The sequence below is a fragment of the Zootoca vivipara genome, chromosome 7 (genome assembly GCF_963506605.1).
Source record: "Zootoca vivipara chromosome 7, rZooViv1.1, whole genome shotgun sequence".
NCBI lineage: Eukaryota > Metazoa > Chordata > Lepidosauria > Squamata > Lacertidae > Zootoca > Zootoca vivipara.
In genome coordinates, this window is record NC_083282.1 from 92436087 (window position 1) to 92453722 (window position 17636).

Genomic DNA, 17636 nt, shown 5'->3' on the forward strand with positions numbered 1-17636 from the left:
TGTGCCAATTGTAGAAACTTGGCACAAAGCTGTAGGTCCATCCTATGGCAATTTGCCTGCCACGCGGTTCCATTTCCCACCCACCCCCTTTCCCTTGCTCATTCCCCTCCCTGAGCGCAGTTCAGAATTACCGGTATCTGATTGTTCATTGATTAGTTAATGGCTGTGACAATTGTTCCCTGTCTCTTTGAATAGGGGCGGGAAGAGATTTAGGTGCATCCATTTTGCATGTGGAGTTTGTCATTCTCCAAAAGATGACTAGCCGCTAACCCAAAGTCTAGTTCAGGCCCACAAATGAACAAAAACAGGACCAGGCTGTAGAGAGGGAGATGAGTTTTATGGGGCCATGGGGATGAACGCCAGCCAGCTGGGACAAAAGAAAGCATTTTTAAAAATCTATTCCTTTTTAAGATGTATAAACCGTGCTTTCATCCACATATGGATTCCAGGGTGGCCTACATAAAAACAAAAATATTGAAACCAAATAATGGAAATAATGAACTATTGAATATTAAACCAGAGGCTATACAAGCACCTGAAACTAGTCTGTGCAAATAAAAACCATCTTTGTTGTTGTTGTTTAGTCGTTTAGTCGTGTCCGACTCTTCGTGACCCCATGGACCATAGCACGCCAGGCACTCCTGTCTTGCACTGCCTCCCGCAGTTTGGTCAAACTCATGTTCGTAGCTTCGAGAACACTGTCCAACCATCTTGTCCTCTGTCGTCCCCTTCTCCTAGTGCCCTCAATCTTTCCCAACATCAGGGTCTTTTCCAAGGATTCTTCTCTTCTCATGAGGTGGCCAAAGTATTGGAGCCTCAGCTTCACGATCTGTCCTTCCAGGGAGCACTCAGGGCTGATTTCCTTAAGAATGGATAGGTTTGATCTTCTTGCAGTCCATGGGACTCTCAAGAGTCTCCTCCAGCACCATAATTCAAAAGCATCAATTCTTCGGCGATCAGCCTTCTTGATGGTCCAGCTCTCACTTCCATACATCACTACTGGGAAAACCATAGCTTTAACTATACGGACCTTTGTTGGCAAGGTGATGTCTCTGCTTTTTAAGATGCTGTCTAGGTTTGTCATTGCTTTTCTCCCAAGAAGCAGGCGTCTTTTAATTTCGTGACTGCTGTCACCATCTGCAGTGATCAAGGAGCCCAAGAAAGTAAAATCTCTCACTGCCTCCATTTCTTCCCCTTCTATTTGCCAGGAGGTGATGGGACCAGTGGCCATGATCTTGGTTTTTTTGATGTTGAGCTTCAGACCATATTTTGCGCTCTCCTCTTTCACCCTCATTAAAAGGTTCTTTAATTCCTCCTCCCTTTCTGCCATCAAGGTTGTGTCATCTGCATATCTGAGGTTGTTGATATTTCTTCCGGCAATCTTAATTCCGGCTTGGGATTCATCTAGTCCAGCCTTTCGCATGATGAATTCTGCATATAAGTTAAAAAACCATCTTACCCTATCGAAAAGAGGACAATGTCAGCTCCAGTCTTGCTTCCTTCAGGATCGTATTCCAAAGCCAGGGTGCTTTATCGGCAGGGGAAGAGTGGGGTGGGGTTCATTCTTGGTACCACAAGCTCCCCATCCATTACAGTATTTCAGTAGGATAAGTTTTTATGGTTTGAAATCTAGGCATCCCCAGATGCACCTTGCTACAACCCATGTTTGTTCTAACCCCGAAATCCTTTCCCTCACTTTCTTTCCCCCCCTCTCTCTCTTTCCCCAGCTGGAGTGACAGCCAACCTCACCGCCAAGACCTGCGGTTCCATGGCTATGTCCCTGCCAGGGAGCAGACGACCCTCGACGGGATCCCGGAGGTGAATATCGCAAACCATTCCCCTCTACATTGTGGATGGGACTCCCGGCAGCATTCCTGCCGATTCGCTGCAAAGGAAACTTCCTCGCCCCGCCCCCAGCCTTTCCCATGCTGCATTCAGCAGTGCTTTCCTAGAGCGAAGAGAGAGCAAGGGTGCTCTCCAGCGGTATGGAAGGAGCCTCTTCTCCTTCCATGTGCTTTGCAAATGTACACAGGATGATGAATGCTGCACAGTGCCTTGTGGGGACTGCAGAGCCGCTAGGAAGGAGGGATAGGTTGTTTCTTGTGGCTGCCGTGATCCAAAGTTGCATGCCTGTTGATCACACCTTGGCACAGCATTTGCATGCCTTCCTCACCTGTTGTGCATGTGTGAACCTGCTCCATCACAATCACTGAAGCCGGAATCCGCACTTCAGTTCTGGATAGCCAAAGGCAGCCGTTGGGGTGGCTGCTTCCTCAGCAGCAGGCGGGTGGTCTGTTGGCCCTGGCGGTTTGCCCTTTGCTGCATTTCTTCCTGTCCCTCAGTGTGTATTCATGCACCGGAGGTCCCTGCCCTTCCCATTTGTGAAGGCATCTCCTGAGAACAGGGCTGCCAGGCTCTGCGACAGGCTCTGCTCCTGTGCCTTTAAGGCAAGCCTGCACAGCTTGCGATGAACCAGGCCAGGCACAGCTCTCCTGTCATGCTCAGTGACCTGTCAGGTCCTGCCAGCCACAAGAGCAACGCTTGTTGTTGTTTTAAAATGCCAATCCTGTCCGGGGAGAGCATAGAAATGCTGAGTTGCTGTCAGATGCCTGAGTTCCCTGGGTTCCTTATCAGGAATGAAAGCATGTGTGTGAATATTGATGGGAGTGAGGAGAGGGCGTGCCGACCATTTACTGAAAAGGTCTGGAATTGTTCACCCCTGGGCAAGATGCCATGGATCTAAAGTACAAAGGAGGAGACAGATGTAGGCGAGACGTGGAATGTCAAAACAGAGACATGCCAAGCACTTAGTACTGTACCTAGTGCATCCTATCTGAGTGTCCTTTCCAACCCTTTCAATATATGACTCCTTATCATAGTTTTAATTTTTATTTACAGTGTTCCCATACTATCCATGAGCAATAAGTTCCCTGGGCAGATTACAACTTTAAAGATGTAGAATCGTCCCAGGGGGTCATCTAATCCAGCCCCCTGCAATGCACAAATAGATGGACAGATGCAGATGTCGAAATACAGCATGAGGGTAAAGTCCAAAGCAAATTAAGACAACATCTTACAGGGGCATCTTACCCACAGAGGCTAGTGGCGCAGGGTGCCAAGTTCTGGAGGGCGCCAGGGAAGAGGCGGAGACTGGACGCGGCAGCTCCCAGCATCAGCTCGCCACCCTCACCCGCCCTCACCCGGAGCCTCTGTCTGTTGTTGGCCACCGTGGCACGAAGCGGCCAGCTGAGCCAGGAAGCGCCACGTCCAGCCTCCCCTCTTCCCCGCCAGAGGAGCTGCCCTCCAGCTGCTGCCCGCCTCCCCCAGCCCTGCCAGCAGCGCTGTCCTCCCTAAAGAAAGGTCGACAACTCTGGGTAACTGGGGTGGGGGGTGCCGGAGGGAGCTTTGCATCACAGTGCCGGATATACTTAAGTTGACCTGACATTATATATACAATGGAATCTCAGTCTTCCAACATAATCTGTTCTAGAAGTCCGTTCGACTTCCTAAACATTCAAAAACCGAGAATAAACATTCAAAAACCGAGAATAAAAACCGAGAATAAATATATTCCATTGAGTTGTCAGAAAGCTCAATGGAAAAAATTGAGAAACACACCTGGAAAGCCGTTCAACTTCTGAGGTGCATTCGAAAACGGAAGCATTCCCTTCCGGGTTTTTGGCGTTTGGCTTCCGAAACGTTCGGCAGCCAAGACGCTCGAAAACCGAGCTCTGACTGTATAAAAAGGTAAATGTAAAGGACCCCTGACAGTTAAGTCCAGTCTCAGATGACTCTGGGGTTGCGGCGCTCATCTCGCATTATTGGCCGAGGGAGCCGGCGTACAGCTTCCGGGTCATGTGGCCAGCATGACAAAGCCGCTTCTGGCAAAACCAGAGCAGCGCACGGAAACACCGTTTACCTTTCCGCCAGAGTGGTACCTATTTATCTACTTGCACTTTGATGTGCTTTCGAACTGCTAGGTTGGCAGGAGCTGGGACCGAGCAACGGGAGCTCACCCTGTCGCAGGGATTCAAACTGCCGACCTTCTGATCGGCAAGCCCTAGGCTCTGTGGTTTAGACCACAGCACCACCCGTGTCCCTGTATGTATATAGTCAATCAATACATGTTCCCTTCCAAGCATCTGCCCTACCTTTTCCTATCCATCTATCTAGAATGTTGCTTAAAGGGGGTGGGTTCTCTTGTTATCCCAAAGGCAGCCTGGGCCTGAGAATGATACTTTCCAGCACTTCCTCTCTAGCGCTTATGATCAGATGCTTTTTCCTGGGCTCTGAGTTCCATGAAAGTGACGGGGTGTGCCTGCTGGGGTTCTGGGGCGTAGTGCTGGGGGCATGCAGCGCCCTCCTCAGGCCCGCCTTTGCTACTGCTTCACTAACCTGTTTGCAGAGAGAGCTTTTGCCACGTTCCATTTTGAACCCCCGCCTGTTTGTTCTTGTCGTTTGTTTTGTTCTGTTCTGTTCTGTTTTTTCTTCCTGTCTTTGTGTATGCGTGTTTTCCTTTGGTGGTGTCTTTTTGTTTTTGTTTTAAGTCGTGAGTTTGATGGAAGGAGTGGCTTTGCCTCGTTCTTTAAGTCTGCAACAGCCCCAGCCACTCCGACTGAGAAACAGCCTCTTCTTCCTGCCTCCAGGCGTCCCTCTCCGCCAGTGAGCATGCGGGACACTTACGGCACCTCCTCGCTCAGCAGCAGCAGCAACTCCGGCTCCTGTAAGGGCAGCGACAGCAGCCCCACCCCAAGGTAACCCTTGGCTCCTGGAAGGGCAGCACACACACACACCACAAGCTTCCAACGTAAGAGAGAGAATTGCCTTGCCAACCCAGCAGTGGCCTGCTCGGTGCCTCTAGGATAGCTGCAAGCCGAGCAAGGTAGAGGCACCATTGTTGCACGTTTGTCCACAGCATCTGGTATTCCGGGAGCATACTGCTTCTGAACATGGAGGGTTCTGCTCAGCTTGGTCTTTGCCAACCTGGCACCCTCCACATGATTTGGACTACAACTCCCATCAGCCTAGGCTGATAAGAGTTGTAGTTCAAAAGTTGATCAAGGGTCTGGAAACCAAGCCGCATTGAGGAACGGCTGAAGGATCTGGATATGCCTAGCCTGAAAAAGAGATGATAGCCATCTTCAAATATCTCAAGGGCTGTCACATGGAAGATGGAGCAAGCATGTTTTCTCCTGCTCTGGAGGGTAGGACTCAAACCAATGGATTCAATTTACAAGAAAGGAGATTCTAACTTAACATCAGGAAGAGCTTTCTGGCAGTAAGAGCTGTTCAACAGTGGAATGGAGTCCTTCAGAAGGTTCACTGGAAGTTTTTAAGCAGAGGTTGTATTGCAGGGGGTTGGACTAGATGACCCCTGTGGTCCCTTCCAACTCTGTGATTCTATGAAAACATTTGAAGGGCACCCAGCTGGCAAAGGCTAATATAGCTGTTCTGGCTAATAGCCATCAATCACCTAACCTCAACATGTCCAATATAACTGAAAAAAATTGTAATTGATTATTCCAATCGTAACCTTGCACCAGTGATCCAGGTGGGAAGAGAGGCTGTCAAATAATGGCAGATTTAACTCCTAATGCAGGTTAACTCAGGCTGTTCTGGAGCACAGAAGAGTAGCTATGAAGCAACTGGAGGGTGATCTGCCTGCTTATGAGTGGAAGGAACTACACGTCTAACTATATTTGTAAACAACTGTGAATATGAAATCAGGTGCTGATAATAAGGCTGGACCTGTGTGTGAACCCCATAAAAGGGTTTGGATTCTGTCTTTAAAAGTAGCTGTTTCAAAAGAGCAGTACTGCAGCATGTGCAGACTAATTCTGAACTCAGTTGCAAATGAGGGCAGTTACATGCTGCTAAAACTGGGGCATAACATATGTCCCTGATAACAGGGTTTCAGAAGTGATCAAATTCGGCATTGGTGCTGAAGGGCAGAAAAGTTGCCAACTGATTCCATATACTGTAGCTATATCTATCTATCTATCTATCTATCTATCTATCTATCTATCTATCTATCTATTATTGCAATTGCTCAACAGAGACTTTGTGAAGGTCGCCAGTTATTGCAGCTGCAAATGGAAAAGTGGTCTAAAACGGGCACCCCCAAACTGCGGCCCTCCAGATGTTTTGGCCTACAACTCCCATGATCCCTAGCTAACAGGACCAGTGGTCAGGGATGATGGGAATTGTAGTCCAAAACATCTGGAGGGCCGAAGTTTGGGGGTGCCTGGTCTAAAAGGATGTACTTTCACATTACACATTTTTGGCAGTGTTCCTGTCCTCAGCTCTTGCTTCTCCCATCTATAGCATCCAACCCAGCCTACCTGATCTCATGGCGATGTGTGTGTCCTCCCTGCCATCACATTCCCTGCTCCACATCACTGGCAGGACCAGGGAGCCACACATAAGCATATCTATTTATAAGCCTGCATTCTTTGGAACATATAGTTCTGCCGCAAGTTCGTAACATCCGACTTGATCCCCTTAAAAAAAAACCACAACAACTTTAATATTGAATCCTTGTCAGATTCAGTAGTACTGGGGCCATCCTCCTTGGGAATTCCAGGCCTCATTCCCAGTACAGTTCTGAAAGGCTGAGCTCTCATCTTACCAAAAGGATCCTCTGCTGCCATTATGTTTGAAGGCAATCCTTTTGAGCTCTCTGGGAAGGAGGGAAAGAGGAGGTGTGAACTAGCCTAGAGATGGACCAAATTAAGGAAGATAGGTCAGGTCCCAGATTCCTAACTCCACACTCAGGGTTGTACATAGACTTCTCTAGGTTTTGTAGTGGGAAGAAGATGACAGAGACTTGTGCTGCTTTCCTAACTCCTCTTTCTTTATAAATGTAGACACTGAGCAATTAGGAAGCAGGTATAAATGTGGACGGGGAATCTAGAGACAGCAGAAGTCCTGCACTCAAATGTTCTTGAAAGCTGCTTGAAAGGTGATGTAGCAGCTAAAAAAGCCAATGCAATTCTGGGCTGCATCAATAGGAGTATAGCATCTAGATCAGGCATCCCCAAACTGCGGCCCTCCAGATGTTTTGGCCTACAACTCCCATGATCCCTAGCTAAAAGGACCAATGGTCGGGGAAGATGGGAATTGTAGTCCAAAACATCTGGAGGGCCGAAGTTTGGGGATGCCTGATCTAGATAAAGGGAAGTAATAGTACCACTGTATTCCGCTCTGGTCAGACCTCACCTGGAATACTGTGTCCAGAGGAGGGCAACCAAAATGGTCAAAGGCCTGGAAACGATGCCTTATGAGGAACGGCTTAGGGAGCTGGGCATGTTTAGCCTGGAGAAGAGAAGGTTAAGGGGCGATATGATAGCCATGTTCAAATATATTAAAGGATGCCATATAGAGGAGGGAGAAAGGTTGTTTTCCGCTGCTCCAGAGAAGCGGACACGGAGCAATGGATTCAAACTACAAGAAAGAAGATTCCACCTCAACATTAGGAAGAACTTCCTGACAGTAAGAGCTGTTCGGCAGTGGAATTTGCTACCAAGGAGTGTGGTGGAGAGCAGAGGCTTGACAGGCATATGTCAAGAATGCTTTGATGGTGCTTCCTGCTTGGCAGGGGGTTGGACTGGATGGCCCTTGTGGTCTCTTCCAACTCTATGATTCTATGCCGATCAGCCAGGAAACTTTTAGCCACCTGTTTAAACCAGGTTTAAACTCACATTCTTCCCTTTCACTGGCTGTATTCAAAAGTGCCAGGACACTGCCGGGCAGGCAGGACACTGGCTTCAACCCTGACAGTAGCAGATAGATGAGGTCCACATTCCAACATCCCTATTAAGCAAGCCCTTTTGAAAAAGCTGCACAAAACCCCACTTAATTATTTACTGTAGTCATTTCTAACCAAAAAAAAATTCTTTGAAGGGTGGAGCTAGAAATGTCTTAAAATAAACCAATTAAAATTCAGGCTTTTGTACAGCTTAACAGCTAAGCACGCATCATGGAATCAATATATACATAATAAAGCAATCATACAATTCAAAAATCAACAGCAGACTAACGGTTACTATTAAAAATCAAGAATAAAACACATGGTTATAAAAGCCAATGCAAGGTGGGGAGAGATCGGGAACAGACACACCTCCCTGGGCAAAGCATTTTAACCCATTGACACTGATAAGACCAGGGCCTCTGCCACAGCCTAAGCCCTGGAGAGCGGTATTTTGTGGGTTTTCTCTACAACAGAATATTACTGTACAACAAATTTATTTTTAACTTGTTTTAGCTATGTATTTATGATCCCCCCTTACTCCCCAAAGGTAGAAAACTAGCCAAGGTCAGTGGTGGTAGATAAATACAGAAAGAGTGCTGGGTCCTGCAAAGTACTAGGGTTTGGCAAATCAACATATGCCAAGGGTCTTGGAAGGGTAAAGAAGCGTCCTTTGTCTTAAATGTCCGTCTGATTTCCCCCTCTGCCGCTCTTCTCTGTTTCTTCATTTGCTATCGTCATTAGTCTGCTATATCTCCACATAACTCCATCCCGGGCGAGAGGCAACACCGAAGCATCCTTTGCACGGGGTTATTGCTCTCCTCTGTTCTTGCTTGGCTTTGGAAGAGAAATCTGGAGAAAGGAGCGGAAAAATCTGAGCTCGAAACACGCACAGTTAACTTAGCAGTGTCAACATAGGCAGCGCTGTCCCAGGTTTCTGAAGCTTAAAAGGTGAACCCCAAGGTGCTTGCAGTCTAAGGGAGTGAGTGTGAGAAAGTGAGGAGATGCAATCGTGCTCTAAAACTTCCACGGACCAGGAAGGGAAGTCTCCCTTTTCACCATGGGCACTTCCAAGGCACTGATGAACTTTCCTGTCTTTTCTTCAGGCGCCCAGTCAAGTACCTGCTGTGCAGTGACAACCATGGGATCAAGCCCCCGACCCCCGAGCAGTACCTGACCCCTCTCCAGCAGAAGGAGGTCTGCATCCGACACCTCAGGGCCAGGCTTAAAGACACGCACGAGAGGCTTCAGGACAGGTCAGTATTTGGGGGCTCTTGCATCCGGGGTGGAGGAATTTGAGGCTCGGCATTCCCCAGATTCAATGATGGGCAACCTTTTGAGCTTGGTGTGTCAAAATTCGCCCAAAACCGAGCATAACTTGGGTGGTGTGTCACTTCAAGAAAAAAACCCATAATTTCGCGATATTTATAGTTTAAATAACAAAAAGTTATAATTGTAATATATAACTGTATTTAATAAACCAAAAACTAATTATTTAACCTAACCAAACCAAAAACCCCTTATTTATCACAAATTGCCCAGAGTTGTTGAGCTTTTTGGAGGGAGCTGCTGACCAAAGTTTTGGAGGTTTTTTGGGGGGGTGCAAAAGTTGCTTTGCTTTTTTGGGGGGATGCCCCAAAGCTGCTGCGCTTTGGGGGGGGGAAGAGAACAGAAATAAATGATGAATAATACCTTCGCTGGAACTAACACGCAGCAATGACATAGTCTGCCAAAGCGCCAAAAAAACCAGCACAGAAAGGGTTAAAAACCAATCTCTGGCTACCAGCAACAACAAGAACAAAAAGGATCCGGGTTTTAACAGCAGAGACAAGCTGTAGCGGAGACAAGCTCTAGCGGAGACGAGCTGTAGGAGGAGCGGGAGAACAAATGGGGGGGGGAAACAACAACAGTGTGAATGGGCCGATGGGGCGCATGCCAGCAGTGAGGGCTCTGCGTGTCACATCTGACACGCGTGTCATAGGTTCGCCATCACTGCCCCAGAACATACCATGCCAGGCAAGCGGCAGTCAGCCTTGTGTGCCGCTCAGAACTGCGTCAGGTGGAACTTTTCAGGTGCTAATGATGATAGACTACAATAGCTGGCTTCATGGGAACAATGCGGTGGAAGCGTCTCCTTGCCGGTGCTGAAGATTCAGCTGCAAACTTGGTCAGCTTCTTGCGCTTCGCCTCAGGCAGCAAACCCTAACCCTTACTCACAGGTAAGCGTGCATCGGATTGCTGCCTAAGAGAAGCAGATAAAGGTAACTTTGCTGAATTTGAACAGCCTATTCACAGAATTTAACTTTCACTCTATATAAACAAATAGTTCCATATGAAACTTGGTAGCTCAGTCAGTAGAGCCTGAGGCACTTAATCTCAGGGTTGTGGGTTCGAGCTCCATGTTGGGCAAAAGATTCCTGCATTGCAGTGGGTTGGACTAGATGGCCCTCGGTGTCCCTTCCAACTCTACAGTTCTACAGTTCCATGAAACTATAACAGATTGGCAATTACAAAGCCAGTGTGGTAAAACGAATCGCTAAACTCCCCCCAAAATTCTACATTAATAAAGCATTTTGATGCCAAAGGCTTGAGCCTGGTGAAGTACACAGTGAACACAGACCTGCTTGTGCCTGTAATAGTAATAGTAGTAGTAGTAGTAGTAATAATAATAATAATAATAATAATAATAATAATAATATATTAATTCCCCAGCCACTCTGGGCGGCTCCCAACCAAATATTAAAAACACAATACAGCAATAAACATTAGAAACTTCCCCAAACAGGGCTGTCTTCAGATGTCTTTTAAAAGTAAGATAGTTGCTTATTGCCTTGACATCTGATGGGAGGGCATTCACAGGGTGGGCGCCACTGCCGAGAAGGCCCTCTGCCTGGTTTCCCATAACCTCACTTCTCACAGTGAGGGAACCACCAGAAGGCCCTCGGTGCTGGACCTCAGTGTCCGGGCTGAACGATGGAGGTGGAGACGCTCCTTCAGGCATACTGGGCCAAGGCCATTTAGGGCTTTCAAGGTCAGCACCAACACTTTGACTTGTGCTCAGAAACGTGCTGGGAGCCAATGTAGGTCTCTCAGGATCGGTGTTACCCTGTTTCTCCAAAAATAAGACATACCCACAAAATAAGCCGTAGCAGGATTTCTAAGCATTTGCGCAATATAAGCCATACCTCGAAAATAAGACATAGTGATAGGCACAGTTCTGGAGGCTGCCAAGGAAGAGGCCATAGCTGCCAAGTTATCCCTTTTTTAAAGGGATTTTCCCTTATGCTGAATAGGCTTCCTCACGAGAAAAGGGAAAACTTGGCAGCTATGGAAGAGGCTAGGCTGGACATGTAATTAAAAAATAAGACATCCCCTGAAAATAAGCCACCGTGTGTTTTTTTGAGGAAAAATAAATATAATACGGTGTCTTATTTTCGGAGAAACACGCCATATGGTCTCGGTGGCCATTCCCAGTCACCAGTCTAGCTGCCACATACTGGATTAGTTCTAGTTTCTGGATCACCTTTAAAGGGAGCCCCACGTAGAGCACATTGCAGTAGTCCAAGCAGGAGAGAACCAGAGCATGCACCACTCTGGCGAGACAGTCTGCGGGCAGAGCTAGCAAGGGCAGTGACTGTCTGCTTGTCCGTCTGCTACAGGGATGCAGAGATTGACGACCTGAAGACACAGCTCTCCAGGATGCAGGAGGACTGGATTGAGGAGGAGTGCCACCGCGTGGAGGCCCAGCTGGCGCTGAAGGAGGCCCGGAAGGAGATCAAGCAGCTGAAGCAGGTCATCGACACCGTCAAGAGCAACCTGATGGAGAAGGACAAAGGGCTCCAAAAGTACTTTGTGGACATCAACATTCAGAACAAGAAGCTGGAGACTCTGCTGCACTGCATGGAGGTTGCCCAGGATGGGACGGTCAAAGAAGAGGGGGCAGCGGAGTCCGCGGGGGGCTCTCCGGCCCGCTCCCTCACCCGCAGCTCCACCTACACCAAGTTGAGCGACCAGGGGGCCGCCGACAGGAACCTGGGCGGCTCCCAGATCTCGGTGGAAGAAGCGGCCGACAGTGGCTTTGTGGCTGCAGATGACTCCTTGAGCCGGACGGACTTGCTGGACCAGAGCAGCCTCCTGTCCTCGGGGGTGGAGTGTGGCACAGACGACACCTCCCTGCAGACCAACTTCACCCTGGGGTCCCGGGTGCCGACCAGCTCCACGTACGAGAAGCTGATGGGCTCTCAGCACAGCGTCGAGGCTGCGGTGCAGGCCAGCTGCATGCAGGAGCAAGCCATACAGACGGACTTTGTGCAGTACCAGCCGGATCTCGATACCATCCTAGAGAAGGTGATGAAATCCCAGGCTTGCAGCCTGGGCAGCCCCACGTCCGTGTGGGTGTCTGAAATGGAGGATGCGGCCGAGCCGAGTAGCTCAGAGGTCCGGGCCCAGAGCTTGCCCGGGGGCCCCACGGACATGGCAGCTGTGTTGATCAGCGCAGGGGAGGAGGGGGAGAACATTACTGAGCAAGCAAGTTCACCAAGCCCAGCGGCCAACAGCCCAACCGTGCACCAGCCTTCTAGCGCGAGCCAGTCGGTGAGCGTCGTGTGTGCCCCAGAAGAAGAAGAAGAAGAAGATGAAGCTGCTGCTGAGCCAGGCCGGGAGCTTGTAGCGGCAGCAGCAAGGGAGCCCCAAACTTACTGGAGCCGCCACTTCATTGTGGATCTCCTGGCTGTGGTGGTGCCGGCAGTGCCTACGGTCGCCTGGCTGTGCCGCTCGCAGAGGAGGCAGGGCCAGCCCATCTACAACATTAGCTCGCTCCTGCGCGGCTGCTGCACGGTCGCCCTGCACTCCATCCGCAAAATCAGCTGCCGCTCTGTAGCCAGCACCAGCGGCTCCTGCTCTCAGCCATGACCTCCTTCCCCCACCCAGACCGTTGCTGCTTTGTCAAGAGAGAGAGAGAGAGAGAGAGCCTGTTCATGGAAACAACCATCATTTAGCTGACCACTGATTGTAAATTTCATCCACGCACTGAGACTTTTTATTTATTTATTTAGGTATTTATTGGGCGGTTGGGGGGGGCTGGGTGACAGTTCTGACCTGCTGCATCTCGATTTATACAAATGACTTGGGGGAGTTAGTGTTGCCCCTCTTTCTGCAACCCTGGAGGAATTGCAAGGAGCTGGGATTGGGCAGGCGGCCTCCCCGCTGAAGGACCCTCGCCTTGTAGGTGCTGTAGCTTGTGGAAGTTTTCCTGTCATTTCACTTCAGGGAAGTTACGAGACATTTTCCTAATCTCTCTCCTTTCCGCAGTAGGCTCTTTCTGGCTATTTTTGCGATACGCTAGAAAAGCTCCCCGAGAACTTGTTCCTTTCTCTTCTGCTTTTTCTAAGGCTACTCTATAAACCACCAGTATCCCTAATCCTCACTAGGCCACCACCCGTAACCCACTTTTGCTCGCCTTGCCTCACTTACAGGTTCTTGCTGCAGTAACTACAGACCCTGCCGGAGCCTTTTGCTGGCTCCCAAGGGGGAGGGGAGGGGAAGAAAGGGGGCACATCACAGTTGCCACCCACTGCCAGGTTGACTCAGAAGTGAGGAAGGAGTGGATTTCATAGCTCAGCAATCAACACCTGCTTTGCATGCAGAAGGCTACAAGTTCAATCCCCAGCACCTCCAGGTGGGACTGGGACAGACCTCTGCCAGTCAGTGTATGCAGCACTGGCCTAGATGGACCAGTTATCTGACTCCACATGAGATAGCTTCATTATGGTCCATGGACTCAGAGTCATCACTTTCCTCCCTTCATCCAGTGACAGGCAAAGGGACTGTCTTGGTTCTTTCATGGGGCACAAACAAAATAGAGCCCTTTCTCCATCTAATGACACAATGCCCGTCACCTTCCTGGCAGTTTAAAATGGCACGTTCTTTCCTTCGAAATGGGTTACCATTTCCCCAGTCTTACTAAAGCAGTTGGCGCTTGCGTTTTCAAGCTCAGTTCACAGTTTGTGTTTCTTCTTCTTCTTCCCAAACCAAAAAAGTGACTTTGCCAATTTATAATCCTGCATCGCAACCCTCTCCTGTCGTCCTTTCTGTGCCATTGGCACCTTAAGTATGTTCCCTTCCAATCCACTAGAGGCAGTAGCAGGGCTACTGTTCAGTACAGTGGTACCTCGCAAGACGAATCCCCTGCAAGACAAATTTTTCGCAAGATGAATGTGTCTTGCGATCTGATGGTGACTCGCAAGACAAATTCGTTTTGCGAAAAATTCGTCTTGCGAATCGCGGTTTCCCATAGGAATACATTGAAATTTAATTAATGTGTTCCTATGGGCAAAAAAGGAAATTTCAATGCATTCCTATGGGAAACCGCGATTCGCAAGACGAATTTTTTGCAAAACGAATTGACTCGCGGAACGAATTAAATTCGTCTTGCGAGGCACCACTGTAGTAGCTTCTGCAGGCAGAGAGGGCAGCGCACATGTGCTGCGCATGCGGCCTGGTTCAATACAGTGGTACCTTGGTTTGCATACGTTTTGGATTACAAACACGTCAAACCCGGAAGTGCGTGTCCCGGTTTGCAACCTTTTTTTGGATTACAATCCATTATTTTTGGAATTACAAACAGATTTTTTTGTGGAGGCCCCATTGGCGAAAGCACACCTTGGGTTACAACCTGTTTTGGTTTACAAACGGACCTCTGGAACGGATTATGGTTGTAAACCAAGGTACCACTGTACTGGGAGTCCCCTGTTTGTTCTTAATGTTTTCATTACTGCCTGCCTTAGGTGCAGGTCAATGGACATGATCATAGGGAGGGGAGGGGTTAGAGACCCTGGATAAATCACTGCTCATCAGGATAGATAATGCCATGTTGGGTGGCCTAGCAGTCCAAATAAAGAAACTGCCCAATGCTATCCCATGTCCCTGTGGCTTCATCCTGCTCCGCTCTTCTCCCTGCCCCCACTTTCCAGACAGTGATGCCCAATAGTCCGTTATACTGGAGTTATGCAATACAACTCCCTTCCCAACGCAATTTTCTTCCTTCAAACCTGCTTCCTTCAGGTTTCGTGCCCAAGAATCCCCTAAGAACAACAGAAGCTGTCATCTGGATGTTCCTTTGGCAAACGTCCCAAAGAGTTGATCCAGACCAGTCTTCTTAAGTCCAGTAGTCTTCAGTCTTTTCCCATCATAGATCAAGCCCTGGCCCAGGAGTCAGTCCCAACCCACCCCTTGAAAAACCAGTGCTTTAACCGACCTCAAACAAATGCTGCTGCTGTGCCCCCTTTCCTCTCAAATTCCAGCAACCTGTTTCATGAGCCCACAACTTCTCATTCCTGCCACTGGTGTTCCAATTACCCACTAATTGCTTTTTTAAGGCAACCGCTAAGGAACAATGCACACAGCCACGTTCTTGCTGCTTTTTTTGTCCCATTAGTGACTCTAATGGAAGAGAGCTCACGTGGGATGGAATGAATGAATGACTAGATGTATGATTGTTTTAAGAATAACATATTGTATATTCCTGCGTATAAGACTACTTTTTAACCCAGGAAAATCTTCTCAAAAGTCGGGGGTCGTCTTATACGCCAGGTCGTATTTCTTATACAGCGAGTATATCCCAAACTCTATTAACTGGGAAAGTTGGGGGTCGTCTTATGCGCCCAGTCGTCTTATACGCCGGAATATATGGTATATCTCCTCTAGGTGGTGTAGGAGCCCCTGGGATGACACACTGTGTAGTACCGGTACTTATAAACTGGATTTTTATTGTTAGGATTTAAGACTCAGGCCTGTCTTGAAGTCATGCCCTCTACTTTGGGTTTCCTTTTCCTTAATCCCCAGAGTTGATTGTGGCTACTCAGGGGGAAGGGAAAGGCACTTTGCACTTTCTCAGAGACACTTCATTAGTTCACATTTCCCAGGGCTAAAGCTTGGGGACCTTCGTCTCACGTCAAGCCCTGATCACTGGCACCTAATGCCCCAAATGGTGCTGTACCGTGTTCAAAAGTTTGGTTCTCTGATCTGGAAAGGCAAGAACTAAATAGGCAGGGCCGGGGAAGCAGACATTTAAAATGTGAGCCTGGGCTCACTTTCGCATATTTACCCCCCCCCCCCAAAGCATTGCAGAATTACAGAGAGAAATTCCAGCCGTTCTGCCTCCCTCCCCCCACCTGAGAATGTTAACAGAACGTAGTGGATCACGAATGTTGTGCGGAAACTTCACTTTTGACGACCACGTAAATGTCACTTCTCCTCCCCATCACGTTCATGACGAGACTTTTCGGACTCTCTTTGGCTCTGACTCCCCCAGCTGGGAACTGAATTCTACGTCGTCCACTTCTTCGAAGCAGCTCCTGGGAAGGGCGGCTGCTGGCCGAGATGCAGAAGAGCCAGATAATATACCTCGCGTAGAGCAACTGGCCGCCTCCCCTCCGCTTGGGAGTCCTTAATTCGGTTTTTGTCTTGCTTTGCACTATGTTCACTTTTGGCAAACTTGAACCCTACCATGCGAAGGTTATCGGCTGACGGCATCGGGCGGTCGGTTTCCTGTCCCACTAACCAACTCTCCTCAGTGCTGTTGGAAAAGCCCATTTTTCGGAACTGAAGAAGTGAAGGAAGCTGGGATACGGTTCTCCTACCTGGTTGCTTCCTCCATCAGTAGTATGAGCTTTGAGAGAAGAAATATAAGGCACAATGGGTCCTTTTTGTCTTATTGGAGCTTAAACTTATGGATGTTTGGGTGATGCCGTTGGAGGGAGCTGGGAGTATCTGTCGCTGCTGCACTTCCAGTACCAGTTCTGGACCACTGGGGTGCCACTGGGTGGGCTGGCTGGCTGGTTTTAAGTGGGTAGGTGTGAGCAGAGGCCAGAGGAAGTATTTAGTGAAAAGACTGTACTCCCTTCTCCTCCTCGCATGGGAGACTTTTCCCTTCAGCGCTTGAGGGTCAGTTTCATGCAGCCTTAAATTCTATGACTGCTATTTACTCTGTATTAGCCAAACGTCTGTCGTGATAGGTGGGAGGGAGGGCTTGTATATTGCAGACCTCTTGGGGGAGGGCACTACCTTACAAGATCTGGCCCACTAGCTGTCGGGGGGGGGGGATGACAGGTAAGTTTCGCCCTCCCCACAAAGCATCCCTCAAATGCAATGTGATAGGTTTCCTTGTAGGAGTGAGCGACAACCATTTATTCATCTGGGAGAAAGTACTGGGTACATTCATTGGCGATAGAGCTTATGATGTTCCTAGTGACCACCGGGCATTAAAGAAAGCCTGCTTCTGGCTTGCATGTCCCCTTCCTGTGTTCTGTGTTTTGTTTTGTTTTTTGCACTACTAGAGTATCCAGGAATCATAGAATTGTGGAGCTGGAAAAGGGAGCCCAGGGCTCATCTAGGGAAGTTTTCAAGGTTTGAGGTGTTTTATTGTATTTTTAATATTTTGCTGGGAAGCCGCCCAGACCGACTGCGGCAATGCAGTCAGATGGGTGGGATATAAATAATAAAATTATTGCTGTTGTTATCATTAAAGCATAAGATGATGGGAAGAAATAAAAATGTGAATGGACAAAAGAAAATTTAATTATTTAGGCAGAGGCTGGATGGCCGTCTCTGAGGGATTATTTAGCTGTGATTCCTGCATTGCAGGGAGTTGGAGTGGATTGGCCCTTGGGGTCACTTCCAGCTCTAAAGTTCTATGATTCTATTTAGTTTTTTTAAAAAATGGCATGTCCATTTCTTGAAACAGTCCATCCTACAACTGATCAAGTTGCCGCAAGCCGTTGCAAGGCCGCAGGGCTGGGCAGGGGTAAATATAGCCAAGCAAACATCGCCCCAAGCTTGGATGTCCCAGCAATGCTGGCTCTCAGGGCGAGGAGATGAAGGCAAAGGCAAG

The 17636-nt window shown here is 48.6% G+C and overlaps 1 protein-coding gene across 1 annotated transcript in view; it reads left to right on the plus strand.

The window, feature by feature from the left end:
- The window catches only part of SNPH (syntaphilin), a 33340-nt gene extending 19280 nt beyond the window's left edge, over positions 1-14060 (plus strand). The window contains exons 3-6 of the mRNA XM_060277371.1: positions 1728-1818; positions 4647-4754; positions 8854-9003; positions 11407-14060. Of these exons, the coding sequence (XP_060133354.1) occupies positions 1769-1818; positions 4647-4754; positions 8854-9003; positions 11407-12658 (1560 nt within the window). The 5' untranslated portion in view covers positions 1728-1768 and the 3' untranslated portion in view covers positions 12659-14060. The remainder of the gene's footprint in view (positions 1-1727; positions 1819-4646; positions 4755-8853; positions 9004-11406) is intronic.
- Positions 14061-17636: the final 3576 nt, after the last annotated feature.